Below are 20,776 nucleotides of genomic sequence, written 5' to 3'. Positions count from 1 at the left end.
CGAAGGATTGCTTAAGGATGGATCAATTAATGAAGAGAAAGATGGGGTGGATGGATGAATGGATAGGTGGATGGAATGTTGGCTGGGGGGGAAGGAGGGAGGGATGACTGGGGAAGAAAGACTGAAATATGTAATCAGAAGGCAGTATGAACGTGGGTAAGAGGATTACTGTAAAAATACATTAAGGACAGATAAATGGCCATTGATAAGAGATAAGAAGGAAAAGACGGTGATAAAATGGAGCAGAGGACATGATACCTAAGAGATGAGGCAAAAATAAATTACGTGATATCCTACTGAAAGATAAGGCTGCAGAGGGTTGGGAAGAACATAATGGGTTTTGCCGAGTGAGATTAGGCTTCACTTAATAAAAGTAAGTCGGTACATGGGACAATATGGTGAATGAGGGAGGAATGATTGCCGGTTAGGGAACGATGGAGTTGGAGGAATGAAGTGGACAATGAAAAGGTCAAGAATGGAAAAGTGGTATGGAAGCTGACTAATAATCGCATTCCCAGTCTTCCCTGATATTCCACAAAACCCACAGATATGTCATAAAACCAGCCACGCCACAACCATCACGGTGGTCCTGAAGGAGATCAGACATGTTGGTAAGACAGTGTGTGTATCAGATTAAGACCTACTTCGCCTCAGATACATTGAAGAAAAGGATATAATTTAGATAAAAATGAAGGTTGCTGGCCTGACAGAAATATACTCGCAGATGAATAAAGTAAGAAAATGACAAATGGATGAGGGAATAATGAATAGCAATAAGACTGATGACATAGAAAGCTGATGACAGTGATACAACGAGAGGTGTAGACTAAAGCCCTGGGAAAGTGGATGAGGCTGGTGTGAATGTTGACGACAATGATGGATGGTGCTAGATGGAAGTAACTGCATGACTGGAAGGTAATACAAAGTACGGATGGATGGTCAGGATTGGATGGATGGTACTGGATGGAGGGGATATGGAATGGGTAGCCTATGACTTAAAGAGTGTGGATGGATGGAAGATAGAAGGGACAGATGGATGGATGATCACGACTGGATGGACTTTTGGGAGAGAGGTAGTGGAGAAGGAGAGCACGGGACATAGAGACTGGATTCTTTGATACTCGAAACCTGCCGCAATACAAGAAAGGAAGACTGTCATGGTTGGGAAAAAAATGGTTTGTATCGTCAATGACTTGGATTTCCCAGTGGTTTATACCGTCCACGACGTCAAATGTCTTTTTGTATGTTACTAATGGAAGCTAGTTTGATTCTGGAAAAAAATAACAGAGACAGTAATAAAATGAAATATGCAAAAAACACCGCCGAAAAACCCTCCTGTGTTAACGATAGTGGAAATGAGTTATTTAAGAGGAGCCTGTGGAGTCACATGGAGAGACAGGCTGACGAATGAGGATATAAAGGAGCGTTGTGGTGTTGATGTGGATGTGATAGGAAGCGTTATGAGGAACACACTGAGGTGGTTTGGCCATGTGGAGAGGATGGAGGGTGAAAGACTGACGAAGAGAGTGTATGTGAGTGAGGTGGAGGGGGAAAGAGGGAGGGGGAGGCCGAGGATGAGATGGAGGGATGGGGTGGAGAGGTATATGAGAGAGTGGGGTGTGAGCTGGGAGCAGGGGAGTGAAATGGCGGGGGACAGGGCGACTTGGAGGCGATTTGTTTGTGGCCACCCCAAACGGGATTGAGGCGTCTTGCAATAGATAGATAGATAGTTAACGATAGTAGGATTCGTTTTCCAAATAATTCTGATTTAGTGGAGAGTATAATCTGACTCTTTTACAAATCTGTCAGATATTTTTCTTCGAGCAATGTCCGCAGAAAGTCAGTTTTTTTTTTTTTTTTTTTTTTTTTTTTTTACAAAAGCTGCCAAACCTTCGTCAACAATTTGACAAATTTCCTTCAGTCGCTGGATAATTTTCTTTAAGTCCACTTTCTCCACACAAGCAGCAGATTTCCTTTCACCAGCAGCCGATTTTAAACTTTCTCGTTCTTCAACTTTCTGACTCTCCTAAACTATCTCGACCCCAATTCCTCCTTCCCCTTCAGATCCTTGGTGTCCATTTCATATTCTATTTCTAACTCTTCCAGACGGTTACGATTACTTTTTCAGGCAGAGGGATTAGTAAATCAGCAAATAAATAAATATATAAATAATAAAAAAAGAGGATTGCACACACATGCAAACCTTCTTTTACTTCCACAGTCTAATATTTCGCCATGCAGTCATTCACTTATTAATCGGATTCATGGATTCTTGACTCCACCTCATAAAAAAAAATCGTGGTGGGGACAACTCAAGTATTCTAGGTATCGTCAGAGGATTTTATTTAGGTGAGAACGAGTACAGGAGCCTTAGAGTGTTAATACTGCCATCACAAACGCTCTCATGGTTGGGACAACTCCAGTGTTTTGTTCCAGCCAACGTCATACTATGTTTTTCAGCCGAAAATAAGTACAGGAACCTTAGAGTGTTAATTGTGCCACCACTAACCGTCTCATGGTTGGGACACATCAAGTACTCTACTCCACCTGACGCCAAACGATTTCATTCACATGTGAGTAAGTAAAGGAGACAAAGTGTTAACAGGACAGTTACACACTTGGAACCTGCCCACTTTTACTTCCTTAATCTAGTTCCTTGCATGCCCCCTCCCTTTCTTCCCCCCTGCTTCCTTGTACACACACACACACACACACACACACACACACACACACACACACACACACACACACACATCAGGGTGGAGATCCCGCCTGATACGCGGATCATTGACTGAATCACCGGGGTTGGCAAAGCGTGTATCTCTCACCCATCACGTCAGAATAGCCAGGGCGACGTCCCAGTCACTCCAAAGTTTTCGTCCCCTTCACTACGATGACGTTATTAGGATTCTATTCTTGCTGCTGCCAGACGATTTTATTCATCTTAGAAAGAACCTGCAGTGGTGAAGAGGTTAATGAAAGCTTTACATAATCTCTGGAGTAAGTAAATGTTCTACTAAGGTACAGTACAACCGCCTGTATATAAAGGTAATGTAATGAAAAGCGTCACACGCCATGAGATGTACGAGTGCAATACAAGGCATGTCCTCGGGTTACCACCGATGGCCACGCCTCTATCTAACACACCACTTACCCACAGTTTTGGGAGACCTTCCAGTAAGTCCAAACTTCCTGTGTCCTTTAGTATGTTCGGTTGTTAATACTTGCCATGCATCACAAGCACAGCAGGTGATTATTATCTGTGAAAGGCAAAGGCGATTTTAGTTTGTAAATTATAGTGACAGAATTACACGGGCTTATCAGCGTTATCAAATGTTGACGTTAGTTAGTTTTATTTATACCCATGCACCAAGATTATTTTAACTGTAGCCTGTGCAGCTACGGTAAACACACACACACACACACACACACACACACACACACACACACACACACACACACACACACACACACACACACACAAATATTAACGTCGAAGGCAGGACTGAAATAGAATGGGATTACTGAGGGGACACTCAAGAAAATTGCAGACCATCGCGTCCCCCCCCCCTCTTTTTAGTTTTGTTGGTATTTATGTTGTTCCGGGGCAGCACAGAGTAGAGAAGCGTCCTCCTCTTCTTCCTTAAGTTACCCTCGCCTCGTGTCATTCTTTAGTTATGTTCCGTGGTAGCACAATGTCCACAAACCTCAGTCTTACCCCTGCCTCGCCCCACTTAGTTATTTCGCGGTAGCACACTGCTGGCAATCTTCCTCATCCTTCTCCTCCTCCTCCTCCTCCTCTTCCTCCTCTTCCAAGCCACCACTCACTGCATCTTCCTTTTCACACCAGATACAAGCTGGCCAGACGGAGCATCAAGGGCTGTAATTAGTGGCCTCAGCAAATTTATTATGCTTCATCCGCCTCAGCTCGGCAAAGCTTTTCGTCTTTTGCAGCTTGTTTTCCAAAGCTCAGTGGAAGATACGAATATAAGGTTCTACATCCATGCCACTGCCTGCGTGTGACTAGCATCATATTCTAGTGATGGGTCCTGCTGCAGCCCAACATTCTAGATGGAGAGGTCGCTTCCAACCTAGTTAACGTGGACAGAGTATGGCATGTCTTTCTTAGTTATTTACCTGCATACTACACTTTATTAATTAACTGGATACCATATAATATAATAAATCAGTACAATGTGGACATAGTTTGCATAAATATCTTAATGGACAGTGTTAATGCAGTGACCATATTCAGAATCAAACAAGCTAGAAGGAGGTACTAGAAAACTTTTTCTGTCCAAGGTAATACCGACTGATGTGTGTCCAGGGGAAAATTTAATGTTCACTTATTTTCTTATGCTTAAATTAGGTACCATATTATCTTTTTATACCATGAGATTCATTCATACAACCAGTCCATATTTTACATGAAAATCAGGTGGGAAAAAAAGAAAGAAAGAAAAGACCAAACAATGGCATTTTATGACAATAATTCACTGCTTTAGAAACTTGTTTATCGTGAGCACTGGTTAAGTTCCTTTATAACTAATGACCCGACATACTGTGTCTGTGGTCAGTGCTGGTGTGGTTGTGGTAGGAAAGAATATTTGGGTTTATTACAACAGCATTACTATCTCTGCCTTGTTTATTTATGGGACCATAGGGTGACAGACATACAGTAGGGTAATACTTAACAGTTTCACTACGATGACCTACACTGAATACTGAGTTTGTATTTTCTCCGTTTTTATATTCTTTCTTCCAAACGCTTTTTCAATTTTGTGCCATTATTATATTTCTTCACCAGTCCGCTTAAGACTTGGTACAGTTCTTCCTTGACCAAATAATCCTATATTACTTTTTTTTTTTAAATTTAGGTCTGTTAAAAGGATATGTAGGTCCAACCAAGCTTTGAGATGATATGTTTCTGTCTGTTCATTACTCGTAATGGCAATTCACACAAAAGCATACCAATGTGTTGTAAGTGCGTGGAGACCATCTTGCATTCCCTTGGCAATGTTGGCAACTTTGTTTTCTTGTTATTTCCACAAGATTGTATTCAGCTTAATCGAGACTTTTCCAACTGTAGCTGTCAGAACAATTCGTCATTAACTCTTCACTTCTAGAAATCCTTTTAATAAGTTGACGAAGACTAAACCAAGGTATTACGTCATCCCACTGAAGGGGTTATAAATCGTACTCTTTACTTTCAACAACTTTTTCCCTCCTAATCTCGGTCTTTTCAAATATTTTCCCACATATCGTCAAAGGCATCTGAGGGAGCATACTCGTGGGTTTAGGAGGCTGCTTAGCGCCTCATCCTTACCGATTTACGCATCGTTTTATATCTTATTATTCTTTTGTGTGTTGTTTATGTCTGTCTAATTGACATACAGTAAACTACATAAACAACATGCAGAGAAATATTACCGTGTCATATACAGATTTACACTTGTAAGGGCCAGTGCCAGGGAGCCTGCCAAGCCCACGGGAATATTACGGTCCTTAATGTGCCGATATTGTGACACTGGTAAGGGTCAGGTGTCAGGGAGCCTGCCAAGCCCACGGGAATATTATGAGTCTTAATGTGTCGATACTGTGACCACTGGTAAGGACAACACAATCAATGGACACACCTATTAACATTACATCCACTTTTACGCGACTCAGCACTGAGTGACAAGCGAAATGGTTTTCTGTAACCCAGATGCCAGTTAGTACGATGGTTGGTAACCATACAGGAAGCAGCTAAACTTGTGGTGGTTTAGTGGATTAAGGTGCTCCAACCCGATGTGGCTCATAAGACCAAACACGAGGAGTGCTTGGGATATATTGCTTACATAATGCCACTCAGGGATTAGTAATTGGTCACTGGCCGTAAATGTCTGGAGTGAATAGCCCAGCCCCGGACCCAAACGCTCGTGATGTGATAATAAAGGATGAATCAGTAAGTTCAGTGGTTCATGTCATCTGTGGGACGGCCTGGGTACAAAGGGTCATGGTACCCTGCCAGCTCCTGATGGCCAGATCTGAGGCGGAAAGCGAGGCCAACGGCCGTAAATAATATCTCTGGCGCGCACATGGAAAGCCAGAAAATACAATGATATTAACCATCTCACTGGAATACCGGGAGAGACAACTGGGGAATAGATTAATTATAAAGATAGATTTACTTTTCATGGAAAATACTGTGGTGTGCGGCAGTCCCTTCAGCCCGAGTATGGTGTATTTAATTTATTCTTGCTTCTCCTGACGGCTGTGTTCACTGCAGGGATAACTTTTCTGAAGGCAGAGATTAGATACAGCCATTTTTACCTATATCAGTTCCAGGGATTTATCATAGGTTGAATAACATCGTATGAAGACAGGAAGAACGAATTATAGAAGATCATTTTTCTGAAGGATTAAAATGAAGACAACTTTTCTATGGCCACAAACCAGCCATCTGGACACAGCACAAGGAGAACTTTGTAAACGTTTTTTTTCTTTTTTTTACTCTATTCCCGACTCCCACACCCTCGTCCAGACCTCTCTTTCTCCAGTTCCGTTCTTTTCCTCTCATTTTTTTTTTTTCATTCCCGAGACTTGTGCATTCACAGAGCTTGCGTGGTATTTATAAAGACTCATAATCATTTTGAAGGAGAACATATCTCCTTAATACTAATGTCTATCACATATTGATGTACTTTTCGTATTCTGTCACTTAATTTTCACACTTAGTTGATTTAGAAGTTCTTGGTATGTACAGACGTCGGAAAAAGTTCGTTTCCTTTTCCGTGGACTAAGGTGTTTGTAACACTGCTCGATGGACAGATATCCCCTCCTCCTCCCTTCCTCATAGTTCCACACTCCCACCCAAATCCCCCCCCCCCCACTTTTCTCTCCGACCCCATAACCCCACCCGGTACCCTCCATACTCTCGCTCACAGCCAGCTAGTGGTTTCTGTACTTCAAGCACCTCTCTAATTACGTGTAGTCCGAACAACTAATAAAGGAAGAGTACAGTATATATCATAAACCAAGTTAGGAAAAGGTTTACTACACTGTGTGTGTGTGTGTGTGTGTGTGTGTGTGAGAGAGAGAGAGAGAGAGAGAGAGAGAGAGAGAGAGAGAGAGAGAGAGAGAGAGAGAGAATAAAATGACGTAAGATAGGGAAGAGAAAGAGAGGTGGAAAGAAGAGGGAGGGAGGGAGAGAGAGAGAGAGAGAGAGAGAGAGAGAGAGAGACTTGAAATGGTAAAACAATCAGGAGAAATACTGATAAAAAAAAAAAGTGAGTGAGGGAAGAAACTAAAGCAGAGAGGAAGAAAACACGGAGGCGAAAAATGGAACAGTGTTATAGGAGTGACACAGGGACGGAAGCACACACACACACACACACACACACACACACACACACACACACACACACAAACGCACACTTTCTGAATATTTGTCGACCTATCTGTCTGTGCCTGTCTGTGTACTGCCCCCCCCTCTCTCTCTCTCTCTCTCTCTCTCTCTCTCTCTCTCTCTCTCTCTCTCTCTCTCGATCCTTTGTCTCATCTTCAGTTTCCTTTCCCCTCCATCCCATTTCTTTATAGCTATCTGCTCAGTCTCTACCTTCCTCCCTCTCTCTTTCATTTCCTTAGTCTCTCTCCCTCTCTGTCACTCCGTCCTTACCTCACTCATTTTTTCTTTCTCCCTCCCTGTTTCACAACTTTGTCTTGCTTTTTTTTTTTTTTTTTTTTTTGGGGGGGAGGCGGTGACTCAATCAGTAGAGAGGTGGCTTGTAGTCCTAACGGATCCGGGTTCAAATCCCGCTGGGGCAGGGGACAGTTTAAGGATTTGAATTTCACAAAAATCAGACTTTACTGATCTACCAGAAGACCCGCCGAAATGTCGTAAAAATACCCCCCCTAATACCAATACAGCAGTCCTGTATGAGACAGCCCTAACATGTATTCAGTATGGACGGTAGGTGTTAGCGCCGAAGTGGTGACATGTAGAGGTGTGGGGTACGTAGGAGGGCTACTGGGCCTTGAAGGCAGGCTGTGAAGCCTATGCCCAGAGTCGGACACATAAAAAAAAAAAAAAAACTGCCACATGTCTAACCTTTTTTCTCCATTACTTCCTCCGTATTTCTTCACTTGTACTAAATCCATTTCCTTCACTGATTTCTTCCCTAAGTAATAACTGCAGTCTCGTTTTTTTTCTCTCTCCGTCTCTCCCCGTCACTCGAAATCTCTTCTTTCATTCCTCTCTTCCCACTGTCTTTCCCTCCCTCCCCTTGTCCTCCCTTCTTAACATCCCCCTTCTCTTTCTTGCCCCCCAAATTAACCGATTTTCTTCCCACCCTTACCTCTACTTTTTCTCAGCAAATTTCTCTAATTTCTCTGTTTCTCTCCCTCCCATTTTAATTGAATGTTACATTCGTTCTACTTAGCATCAATGCTTTCGTCTTATCCTGCTTAGTTCTTTCCCTGCATCTTTGCCAGAATAACACATTTTCTTCCTCCTTCCTGTTACCTTGCCTCCTTTTCTAATTTTTCTCATTATCGTTCTCAGTATTCCGTTCCGTAGCTCTCTTTCCACCTTTCTCCTTTTGTTATCCCTGTTTTCATGTTTGCTCCATCCCATTTTCTCTCAGCTGTTTCCCCTTTTGTCTCTACTTCCCTGTCTCCCGGCCTTTCTATTCACATCTCCCTTTTCTCTTTCCCTTTCACACTGCTTGTATCTCATTTCACCTCTCACTGTCCCTTCTTCTCACTCCCTGTCTCTTTTCTTAGCTCACCTTGCCTCTCCCCTTCTTTTTTTCTCATTAACTGTCCTCTCATTTCTCATTTTTCCACTCGCTTTCCCTCTCCGCCTGTCGCTTCCTGTTTTTTTAACTCTCTCTCTCTCTCTCTCTCTCTCTCACACACACACACACACACACACACACACACACACACACACACACACACACACACACACACACACACACACACACACACACACACACACACACACACACACACACACACACACACACACACACACACACACACACACACACACACACACACACACACACACACACACACACACACACACACACACACACACACACACACACACACACACACACACACACACACACACACACACACACACACACACACACACACACACATACACACACACACACACACACATACACATACACACACACACACACACACACACACACACACACACACACACACACACACACAGTGTAGTAAACCTTTTCCTAACTTGGTTTATGATATATACTGTACTCTTCCTTTATTAGTTGTTCGGACTACACGTAATTAGAGAGGTGCTTGAAGTACAGAAACCACTAGCTGGCTGTGAGCGAGAGTATGGAGAGTACCGGGTGGGGTTATGGGGTCGGAGAGAAAAGTGGGGGGGGGGATTTGGGTGGGAGTGTGGAACTATGAGGAAGGGAGGAGGAGGGGATATCTGTCCATCGAGCAGTGTTACAAACATCTTAGTCCACGGAAAAGGAAACGAACTTTTTCCGACGTCTGTACGCGTATGAGTACCACCACCGTATATACAAGCAATCTTATACACAAGGAAGGCTTTGGACAGTTTATAAATACAGTCTCTGGACCGTTTCGGGGAGCGGTAAATTTTCAGCTTATTATAAGAATACAATACTCTGGTTGCAGCAAGCTGTACCGTGCTGGCAAAACTGACCCGTATATTGCTATGACAGAAATGTTTATGCTGTGAGGAGAGCAACAAAGTTGGTCTCTTCCGTACTGACTTGCACTAGGTGGCGCTGTGGTCGCACTGGGTGGCTCTGTGGACACACAACGTGACAACACTACAGCTGGCCTGTACAACTTCACACATCCGACACTTCTACTTGCACTATTAGTTAACAAATCTCTAAGTCAACATTACAGGGTGCCTGTTTTAAAATTTTCCATTTCTTCATAATTGCAACAACACTGATCACGGAATGACTCGCTGAAGATCATGTTATTCCTCCACATCACGGGAACATCATGACAACTCATCTTCTGTCTGAAAACAAGATTGCAACTCATATGTGTAAATAATCAAATGAGTTGGTTTGGTCATAATCTTTTTACTGACAGAAAATACTCCTCAGCTGAATATCATACAGTGTCAGCCAAATACAAACTAAATCATGGTGTTGAAAGAATTAATGGAGAGTCTAACCCATTCTGTACGACACCTCACATAGACTGAATACAATACAGTGGCAGCCAAAAATATGAAAGGTGTTAATTTAACGTTTTTTTACTAAACTTAGTGATATATTGTCAGTTTTTTGTAAACGGTCGCTAAATAACTTTACAACAGCTTCAAGGATATACAGGCACATATCCACAGCAATAGACTTTATAGTCCTTTCGAGGCTGCTTGTAACAGAGTAGACTATGACTACGACATCTAACTCTACATGCTGAAGGATAAGGATAGTAAAGTAAGAAGGCTCCCTCCTCCTCCAAACTGCAGAAGTGTAAATAAACTCATATATCATAATAACAACTATATGATAGAAGGCAGATGTGGATATCAGTTAAGAAATACTGACTTACGTATACTCATGATGATCTAAGTTCGAACTAGCATTCGCGACCATCCTGTCAAACTTTATAATGACTTACAGGTACCAAATTAATGCAGAAGAATTCGGCACTTCACAGCTTTAATAATTGTTTTAAGAAATACTTACTGCCAAAATATGGAAGCTATTAACCTATCCCATATGCAATTTTCACAAATGATTTATGTTAAACACTAAACTTCTATATAACTCTACACCGACGCTAAGTTATTTTTCACATTAGATCTGTCTTCTTTAAATTATTTATCCTCTTGGGCAGTTTTTAAAATTTTCTTTAAATCTCACATCCACTTTCTTATACCAGTATTTTATTATTATTGTACTTAGGGTACTGAATTTATAAGTCCCTTTTCGGCCCTGTTATCTCATTAATTCATCAAAGATACTTGTACTTGGGTAGTGTGATGAGTGAGGATGGAGGTTTGGAGGGTGAAGTGCTTGAAAGGGTGCAGCAAGGAAGAAAGGTTGCTGGTTCTTTGAAAGCAGTGATAAGAAGCAGGGAAGTGAGCTTGGAAGTGAAAAAATTACTACATGACGGTATTGTGATACCAACTCTAACGTATGGAAGTGAAGCTTGGACGTTGCTGGAAGGACACAAGTCAAGACTGAGAGCAGTGGAAATGAGTTATTCAAGAGGAGCCTGTGGAGTCACATGGAGAGACAGGCTGACAAATGAGGATATAAAGGAGCGTTGTGGTGTGGATGTGGATGTGATAGGAAGCGTTAGGAGGAATACACTGAGGTGGTTTGGCCATGTGGAGAGGATGGAGGGTGAAAGACTGACAAAGAGAGTGTATGTGAGTGAGGTGGAGGGGGGAAGCGGGAGGGGGAGGCCGAGGATGAGATGGAGGGATGGGGTGGATAGGTATATGAGAGAGAGAGGGGTGTGAATTGGGAGCAGGGCAGTGAAATGGCGAGGGACAGGGCGACATGGAGGCGATTTGTTTGTGGCCACCCGAAACGGGATTGAGGCGTCTGGCAATAGATAGATAGATAGATATATACTTGTATCTTATTATTATTATAACACAAGTATTTATTTTCTTTCTTGTTTAAAAATAGAAAACTGAATTTGGCATATATACACTGTATTATGTAGCTCTGAGTAGACTGAGTAATGGTATTCTGAACTACACACTGTTGTACTTGAACTGCAGCACAGACTGAACACATTAACATCACCGCATAAAAACGTGTGAAACAGCAGATGTATGATACTGAAGGTATAATTATGGTGATACTGGACACTGTCAACCTTTGCCGAGGCCAGGTGTCTGCCAAGCTGAATAATATCGTCTGGCAGTAGTACGAGAAAAGCGTCATTGTGATGAGGAGGTAATAAATAATAAATTCAGACTGGGTATGGAGGAACACTTGTGAATACAGTGCAGCTGTTTATTGCCTCATGTCCATCCAGTGAGGGTGACCACGACAAAACCACCTCCAGCAACCACGCCTCTTCCCACACCACCACACCCTCATTTATCTCTAGGCTCATTCTCAGCCTCCGTCTCCTTCACATGACAACCACCTCACTCGCATTTCCTTTACTTGTCAATGAAAGTGGCTCAGCTAAAACAGAATGTGCCTTACTTCTCAACTTGGCAGTGCTATTATTACTACTACTATACAACAACAACAACAACAACAATAATAATAATAAGACGACGACGAAGAAGAAGAAGAAGAAGAGGCTGACAGGGTAAGCTCACATATTTCACTTCTTTACGGCTGGTGGTTTTCCTGACACGTTTATGAATCATGGAGATTTATATTTTCCCATATTACACGAAACTTGTGATCCTCAAATATACAGCTTTGGTGTTTACGTACGTAATCTAAACCCTGTGCCAACAGGAGATTTCCCGTTGAACAGTGTTCATCATCATCATCATCATCATCATTATCGTCATCATTATGATCCTGATTACTATCAAATAGCTAGGGCAAAATTGTATGTAGAAATAAGGAAAGAAAAAGCACAAAATAATGTGAGGTAATTAACAAACATGATGGTCAGGGAAATGGACCACACATTCATCCACATGTCATCCAAACCTGTAAAATCCTGGTTCCACCTCACAGCCACAACCATCTGTATATCAGTATTATATCTTTTGGCCACAATAAATTCATAAACATGCACTGTAGCAGCGAAACGGTTAATTCCATTTGCCCATTTTCCTTCAGTTGACGACTTATTTTTTACTGGGTAGCAAGAAGTTAGGCAAATGAAGTCACACGATGATGTCTTGTTATTGCTGTTGTTTTTATTGTTACGTAAAACTTTGTAATCAACCTGCACTACACCCATTATCATAAGGAATACTTTCATGGCCCATCCCCACACCCCTACGACAGTTCCAGCTCATCCCACCCATTTCCTAGTTCCTCACATCCATTTCTTATCCTCTGTCTGGGAGACATTTTTAAATAGCCTTCACTGCACTCCAACCACCAATCCTACAACATCCATCTATACAGGATATAGCTATATATTCCTTCCGCAACACCACTGCCCACTACATTTCCAGCTGATTTCACTCTTTTGCTCACTACTCCCATTTCTTTGTCCTTCCCTTTTGACGGATGCATGGCGCGATACAGGTCACTCGGTCGACGAACGCGATCATTATTATATTTTAGTTCTGCTTTTCCATCTTTAGCACTGATTTCGGAAGAGGTACGATTAAAGACAGCCTTTATTGGCCTCTTCAGTCCAAGACTCCCTTTCTAAGAAACAGAAAAAAAGATAATTGGATTCAACGGGCAGAAAGTCACTATGATTGTCTTAAAAATTTAGGTAGGCTATACGAGTGTCACTATTCTTCTCACTATGATGACTTTAAAAAAGGTGATTAAGATCTTCACTCTTTTTTTTTTTTTTTTTTTTTTCAGCACATCGAACTGGATTAGCTGAATAGACTACATAAGTGCTGGTGGGCCCTTTGGACCCCTCGCACTTGCTCCTGCTGAAAGCTCCCGCATTTATGTGTTGTTCTACTGTAACGTTGTCACTTGGATTTTTTGCAACTAACAAACTGATCGTGTTATTTGCAGCTTCGGGAATGGAACCCAAATTGTCCGAACGCAAGTCCGAAATACTTTAGTTCTACCTGTGGGCGAAAAATTCTACGGAGATCCTATGCCGGGCACCAGGAGCGGCGTTTTTTTGGTCAAAATGTGATCGCTCATTAAATATGGTAAAAGTTTTTCAATCGTGATAGGACCAAGGTTTTTTCACATCAGCGATTTTTTTTTTTTTTTTTTTTTTTTTTTTTGCGATTTCTGTGCCAATTTTGGTGCGATTTGAATGTGTAGTTTCGGCTGCCCAAAGTACACACACACACACACACACACACACACACAAGTATATTAGATTAACCTCTGAACCACTAGGGTGTTCTCTTGATCTGAACAATATCGTCTGGAGAAGCAAGGATAAAATAAAATAAAATCACATGTTCAGGAGGAAAATCTGACACGTATATGGCAACCTGCAACACAACATAATTAGTTCGGTGTTGCATCAGGGTAATTATGTGCAGGGATGTCGGCAGCATTTGTGTTATTACTGTAATTAAATAAACTGTGAACCACGCAGAATTATAACTTCTAGGCTAATTTAGTTCAAAAAGGATTTATAGGGAAATATTTTGTGGCATTACTCCTACAGGATCAGCCTGACTCTTTCACTACAATGACGTTATATAATTTCATTTTTTGCTGCAATCAAGTTATTATTTTCAGTTTAGAAGAGAGTTTTCGAACAGAAAGGGTTAGATGTAGCCTTCAACAAACCTTTTTAAAACTAGTGGTCTTTTTGAAGCTGAATAAAATCGTGTGAAAGTAGCAAGACTAAAACACTGACGGATATTTTTGGGTTGATCCAGTGACCTTGATTCTCAGTGCAATAAACTCTTTGTTTTAACAAAACGAGACTCACTTATCCCGTCCACTGCCACAAAACGCACTAGGGGGGGAGGGGGACAACAACTGTAAACAAAGACATGAGGACACACAGGAAAATTGTCCAGCAGGAACATGCTCCTGTATTATCCCGTTTCGTCGGAGGTGGAGCTGTGAATAAGCCTATGACTTCAGCACGGAAACATTTTTTTTTTTTACTGTATTATTTCCATATTCTGATTATTTCATTTTACTTAGGAAGCTTTTAGTGCTGGAGACGTTAAAGAAAACCTCCATTAATCATTCCAGTACGACAGATGTTTCCAAGGACTTTTCGAAATGAAGGCGTTACATACAGCCTTCATTAACTTCTTAATTACAAGAGAACCTGCCAAAGTTGTATATATTCGCCTGATGGTAGTACTGTAGGTATAAAAAGTCATTGTATTGAAGGGGAAAATAAAGGTAACTAAATGGAGATGGATACAGAATAACCTTGGCAATTAACCAGAAATGGAACCTAAAGTAAAATATGTTTAGTTCTTCTGTGACATAAATTACAGGAAAAAATCAACCTTTCTTGAACACCAAGTTTATTCTTCGTTCCCTTTATTATCCAGTTCCATTCATCCGCATTCCCACCCCTCACCTCGTTTTCTCTTCCCCTTCTTCCTTTACCACATATTTCTCTTCCTTTACCTTATCTTACGTTCTTCTGCGTCCCTTCTTCCATTTCCCTGCCTCCATTTCCCTTCCTCCAGTTGCCTTTTTCCTCCTCCCTTCCTCCACTTCTCTGACTCCTGTTTTCTAATCTTCTCTTTCCCTTCCTCTTCTTCCCTTTGATCTCTTTCTTTCCTCCTCTCACCGTCATTATATTTCACTTTGTCTTTACGTCCTTCCTCCCCCACTTCCATCCCTTGTTTTTCTTATTCCTTTGTTCTTTCGTCCTTTCCTCCACTTCTCTTTCTCCTCTCCCTTGGTTTCACTCCCCTTCCTCCTCTCCCCTGTCGTCATTCCCTTTCCTCAGCTTTCCTTTTTCCTCTTTCTTTCTTCTTTCCTTCTCCTCTCTTCCTTTTACTTCCTTCTTACTCTTCCTTTTCAGATTTTCCATTCCTTCTCTTTACCGTTCGTCCTGTTTTAGTTTCATTTCCTACTTTCTCCACTGCTCTTTCTTCCTCGTTCTCCCATATTCTGTTCTTACTTTCTTTCCCCTTTCCCCTCTTCCCTTCCTTCACTACATTTCCGCCTCTTCCCTTTCTCATCAGTCCCTGCCTCTCCTCCCCAAACCATCCCTTCCCTTCCTCCTCCTCCTCCTCCTCCTTCTTCATTCTCCTTCCCTTATCTCCATTCTCTTCCCTTCCGCCTTCCCACTTTCCTTTCTCTTTCTCACTATCCTCCCCTTTTCTCTTCCCTATCTCACACTCAAGCTGCCCCTCACTCACGTAATCTCAGCATCTCCCTTATTCACTTTTCCCCATCACTGTGGTACACACTGAAAGGAACCACACAAACGTCTCTCTCTCTCTCTCTCTCTCTCTCTTAATGAGAAAAAAGTATCAGCCTCTCTCTCTCTCTCTCTCTCTCTCTCTCTCTCTGACTTTTCCTGGCATGCCCTCACGAGACACTGTATGCCATTCACTCAACTCCAATCACAACTTTTATTCAACAAATAAATTTCTGTTGTCACTCACTCAGTCTGACTTTACTATTGTATTCAGGCTAATTCGCACATTTCTCATAGCCTAGATATTTTCAGTCGACCACTTACAAACGAGTATATATTCTGTTCCTCCAGCATTCTAACATACAGTCTCACACACTCACAATTTCTGGACACTCTCATACACTTTCTTTTTCAAACGCTCTCACTCTCAAGCACTCTCATACTCTCTCTGTCCCAACAGGTTACTCTCACACACTTGCTGTCTCACTCTCACACACTCACCCACTGACTCTAACTCACACCCTGATTTAATCTCTAATATCACTCCCTTGTGTAATATACTCCCATGTGTAATATCCTCTATCTGTTTGTCATTTCAGTCACCCTATCTTCCTACTGCATTTTCCTGACTTCTGTTCCTTCTCTCACTTTTTAAATCTTTCCGTCTATATCTTCCTCGTTCATTCCTCTACAAGTTCCGAAATGTTCATCTTTCTGACTCACGTATTCTTCCTGTTTTTTCGTTTTCCAATTTCTCGTATTCTTTTTTTTTCTCTCACTCTTTCATCTCCTTCTACTTCTTCATCTTTTCTTCCTCGTCTTCCTTATCGTAGCATCCCAAGCCCTTTTCTCAAACTCTATCCACAAATTTTCATGCACATCCTCTCTTGAAAAGAGGGGTGGGTTGGGGATGGGGGTGGAATGATTGAGGTGGAAAAGTGGGATGAGGAGACGGAGGTGGGGAGGTGGAAATGAGGAAATGGAGAGGTGATGGGGGTGGGGAGGCGATGGGGAAGGTAAAAGGGGGAGAAGCTGGGTTTTGAGGGGGTCAGGTTGAGGTGGTGGTGGGGATAGAAGGGGAGGGGAAGGGGAGAGGTAAAAGGTGGGGGTGAGTCTGGGTGTTGATGGGTCAGGTTGGGGTGGTGGAGGGACAGGAGGGGAGGGGAGGGGAGGGGAGGGGAGGGGTGGGGAGGGAGAGGGGTATGGGTGGGTTTAAGGCTGGGTGTTGAGGGGTCGGGTTGGGGTAGTGGCGGGGACAGGAAGGGAGATGAGGGGGAGAGGTAAGGGTGCGGGGTGGAGGCTGGATGCTGATGGGGTCAGATTGGGGTAGTGGTGGGGCCAGGAGGAGAGGGGAGGAGGAGTGGTAAGGGTGGGTTTATGGCTGGGTGTTGACGGGTCAGGTTGCGGTAGGGGCAGGGACAGGAGGGGAGGGGAGTGGGAGGACAGTCGTGGTCAAAGGCTGTCAAACGCACTCCGCTCAATTACATGCATGAAACACTAAAGTTAATTTGTACCTTACATTCTAACCACACGTGTAAGCAATAATTTTGTATGTATAGAGTCTATTAATATTAATAAATAAATAAATAATTAAATAAATAAATACAGTTAGTTAAAAAGAAATCAGGTGTCACAGCTTTTATCACGTTGTGCTGTAGTGGCATCAGTGCCTGATTTCTATCTAGAGGTCTGTGGTTCGATTCCCGGTCAAGAGCGTAAAAAACATAGACAGATAGATATAGACATACAGTATAATGAGAGAGAGAGAGGGGGGGGGATAGGAGGGGAAGCCCTGATAAACTCCTTATGGTACACATTCAGGCCAGGCATTGTTCACTTCCTGTTATTCTCTACCCATCGCGGCCCTTCCTCTGCCCCACTTTCCTCGCCTTTCATGTCTGATTTGCTCTCTCTCTCTCTCTCTCTCTCTCTCTCTCTCTCTCTCTGTTTCACACAGTAAATCAGAACTTTCAGGCTGATTTTTGGGGGGAGCATTATTCAATCCTCAGACCAAGACCAGACGTGTGTGTGTGTATGTGTGTGTTGAGGACATAAGCTAAGTAACATTGCACATTACACAAGGTACTCAATATGTACGCTCAGTCTGATGAGTAAATGGCGTGACACATCATCGCTGGACACGATGGATGCAGCCCAACATATAAGTATTTACAGCAGTGGCAACAGGTAACAGGGTGATCATGATGATGATGGTGATGTTGTTGATGATGATGATGATGATGATAATGATGATGATGACTGTGTTATTGTATCAGAGAATACGTTACACATACTGTACACAAGTATGTAAGGATGAATATGTATGCACAAACCTATTTTTAACGCATGAACCTGTATCTGTAAGGTTACCTAAATCGCAGTGTTATTACTGGTGGTCGTAGTCCAAGTGTGACCTTTTTTTATCATAGATCTTGTGAAATGAGTATTTGCAGTCGCTTGCAAAAGTTCCGTTCCTCTTCCTTCTGCTAAACAGCTCAATATGTTATATTAGCTTTGGCATTTAAAACTCTTAACTAAAGGGATTATACTGACATCACGCAGCTTTAAACAATCTAATATGATGCCATGCGTTAACGGGGGTCAACTGGAAGAACGGAACTTTTGCAAGGAACTGTACACAAAGACACAGACTCAGACGAACACAACACACCCACCCACCCACACACACACACACACACACACACACACACACACACACACACACACACACACACCGCATCGGTGGAAGTATGATGACGACAGTACCGTTGGCATTCCCATCAACACCAGGCAGCCGGACTACTCGCCACTCCAGTCCACCCTGGACAGACTCAAGAAAAGGACTGAGGAGAACAAAGTGACAATCAACCACACCAACACCGTGGTGATGCACTTCTGTACCTCCTCACAGGCTGTGGCTCATCCCCAGCTGTCAGTGGGCGCCCATTCCCTCCAATTGGTCCAGTCCACTAGGCTGCTCGGTGTAACGGTGGATGACCGGCTGAGCTGGAAGCAACACGTCATCAACATAGTGAGGACAGCCTCATATAAACTGTACATGTTGCGTAGACTCAAGTCACTGGGAACGCCAGCGAAGGAGCTACGTGATGTTTATACCGCCTTCACACTCCCTACCCTCATGTACGCCTCCCCAGCGTGGTCATCCTCGCTCACCCTCACACAACAACAGCAGGTGGAGAGGACACAGAAGAGAGCGTGCAGGATCATCCTGGGCCCTGCCTATGACGGCTACGACAACGCCCTGACTATCCTGAGTCTGCCAAGGCTTTCCGAGAGGCATCGGGAGGCACTAGGGAAGTTTGGGAGGGGGCTATTATGTCATCCTTGTCACCAACACTTCCTCCCACCTGACGCTCCCCCACCACGCTGCGCTACAAGGCACATTAACAAGCTTGTGCCGATCAGAGCGCCGAAGACTGACCGGTACAAGAACAGCGCCATTCCATCCATCGTGCACATGATTAACTCAGTCTAGTCCTAGATTTAGCATAAACTATGTTAAGTGAACCCCATGTACATTGTCAGTGTATCACTGCTAACCCAATAAACCAATTATTATTATTATTTTATTATTATTACACACACACACACACACACACACACACACACACACACACACACACACACATTTTACATACGGAATAGACTGACTGTCAGCATATATATATATATATATATATATATATATATAGTATAATATTTGCAGCTACAGAAATTGGGAAAGGAAACAAGAAAGCCCGATAAAATGCGTAAAAATTATAACTCCCAGGACTGAACTACTCAGAACAGCTTTGGCACATGACCCATTTCCAGGCTCACACCCATAGAGACTTGCCTCACAAATACAAAACAGAATATCCTGACGCCGGGACAGTGTGAGCCTAAGTTTGACTGCAGTTCATTGAGTTCATTGCCATATATAAAGCGGCCGTCCCTGCCTGACTGCCTGCCCACCACGGCATTACCAACTCTGTGGCGGGCGGCCACACGGGTGACAGCCTGAGAACCGGCCCCGCTGCAGGACTGAATTATTTACCATGCTGAATTGTAACTCAGACCCACTGCCTGTCCCGTTCTTACTGCAAATCCCGCCGTGTTAAAAAATTCATGATATAATGCATGATCACCTTTTTATACAAATGAAGGGAACCTACAACAAGATATTACCTGTTCAATGAAAATCTATAAAAGGAAACAAGCGAACGAAGCTTCACAGTTCTGAAAATATACCATTCGATAGATGGGCGGTTTAATGCAAAATCAAAGATAAACTGCAGAGTTTTGCATGCCCGCCTTAAATGAGACGTCAAACACTCAGATCAACTAGTTCAGATGAGCAGTATATAGACGAGGGTAAGTTATGCACCAGTGAGGAACTGAGACAAAGAAAGGTTGAATAAAGTCTTTTTTTTTTTTTGGGGGGGGGCAAAACACCTATAATTCATTCTGATGAAAAGAACTGCTTGTGGAGATGTGCCCTTCCCCTACCCACACCTTCCCCGTTACTACACTTGAGGGATAAAGGAACAAATAAGGTCCCCACACAGTAGCAGTATTTGTGACGGCATCAAAGCAACAATCACCCTAATTCACCTACCCTCATCGAAGCTGGTTTTAGTAGAGATGCATTGAAATACTTGCAAAACACGTCACGAGAAATGGAAATACAACTACCAAGAGTACTAACGGAAGGAGTTAGATGCAAGTTATTTACACCACGTACAGTCCATTAAAAAAAAATAATAAGCACATGAGGGGTCCGATGCTATCCTAAATGATCAGTATAGTTCATAAT

At 42.7% G+C, this 20,776-nt stretch overlaps 1 protein-coding gene across 1 annotated transcript; it reads left to right on the top strand.

Moving 5' to 3' along the window:
• The first annotated feature begins 18,103 nt into the window (after positions 1 to 18,103).
• Positions 18,104 to 19,456, top strand: LOC145404397 (uncharacterized). Its single transcript, XM_080275914.1, has 2 exons — positions 18,104 to 18,147; positions 18,751 to 19,456. The coding sequence occupies exons 1-2, from the start codon at positions 18,104 to 18,106 to the stop codon at positions 19,454 to 19,456; spliced, it is 750 nt and encodes a 249-aa protein (XP_080132040.1).
• Positions 19,457 to 20,776: the final 1,320 nt, after the last annotated feature.

Source organism: Coenobita brevimanus, chromosome 63 (genome assembly GCF_032717465.1).
Source record: "Coenobita brevimanus isolate Jiangsu-jjx chromosome 63, ASM3271746v2, whole genome shotgun sequence".
In the NCBI taxonomy this organism is placed as follows: Eukaryota; Metazoa; Arthropoda; class Malacostraca; order Decapoda; family Coenobitidae; genus Coenobita; species Coenobita brevimanus.
The sequence above is the reverse complement of the archived record's forward strand: the minus strand, read 5'-3'. Positions and strand labels throughout refer to the sequence as shown.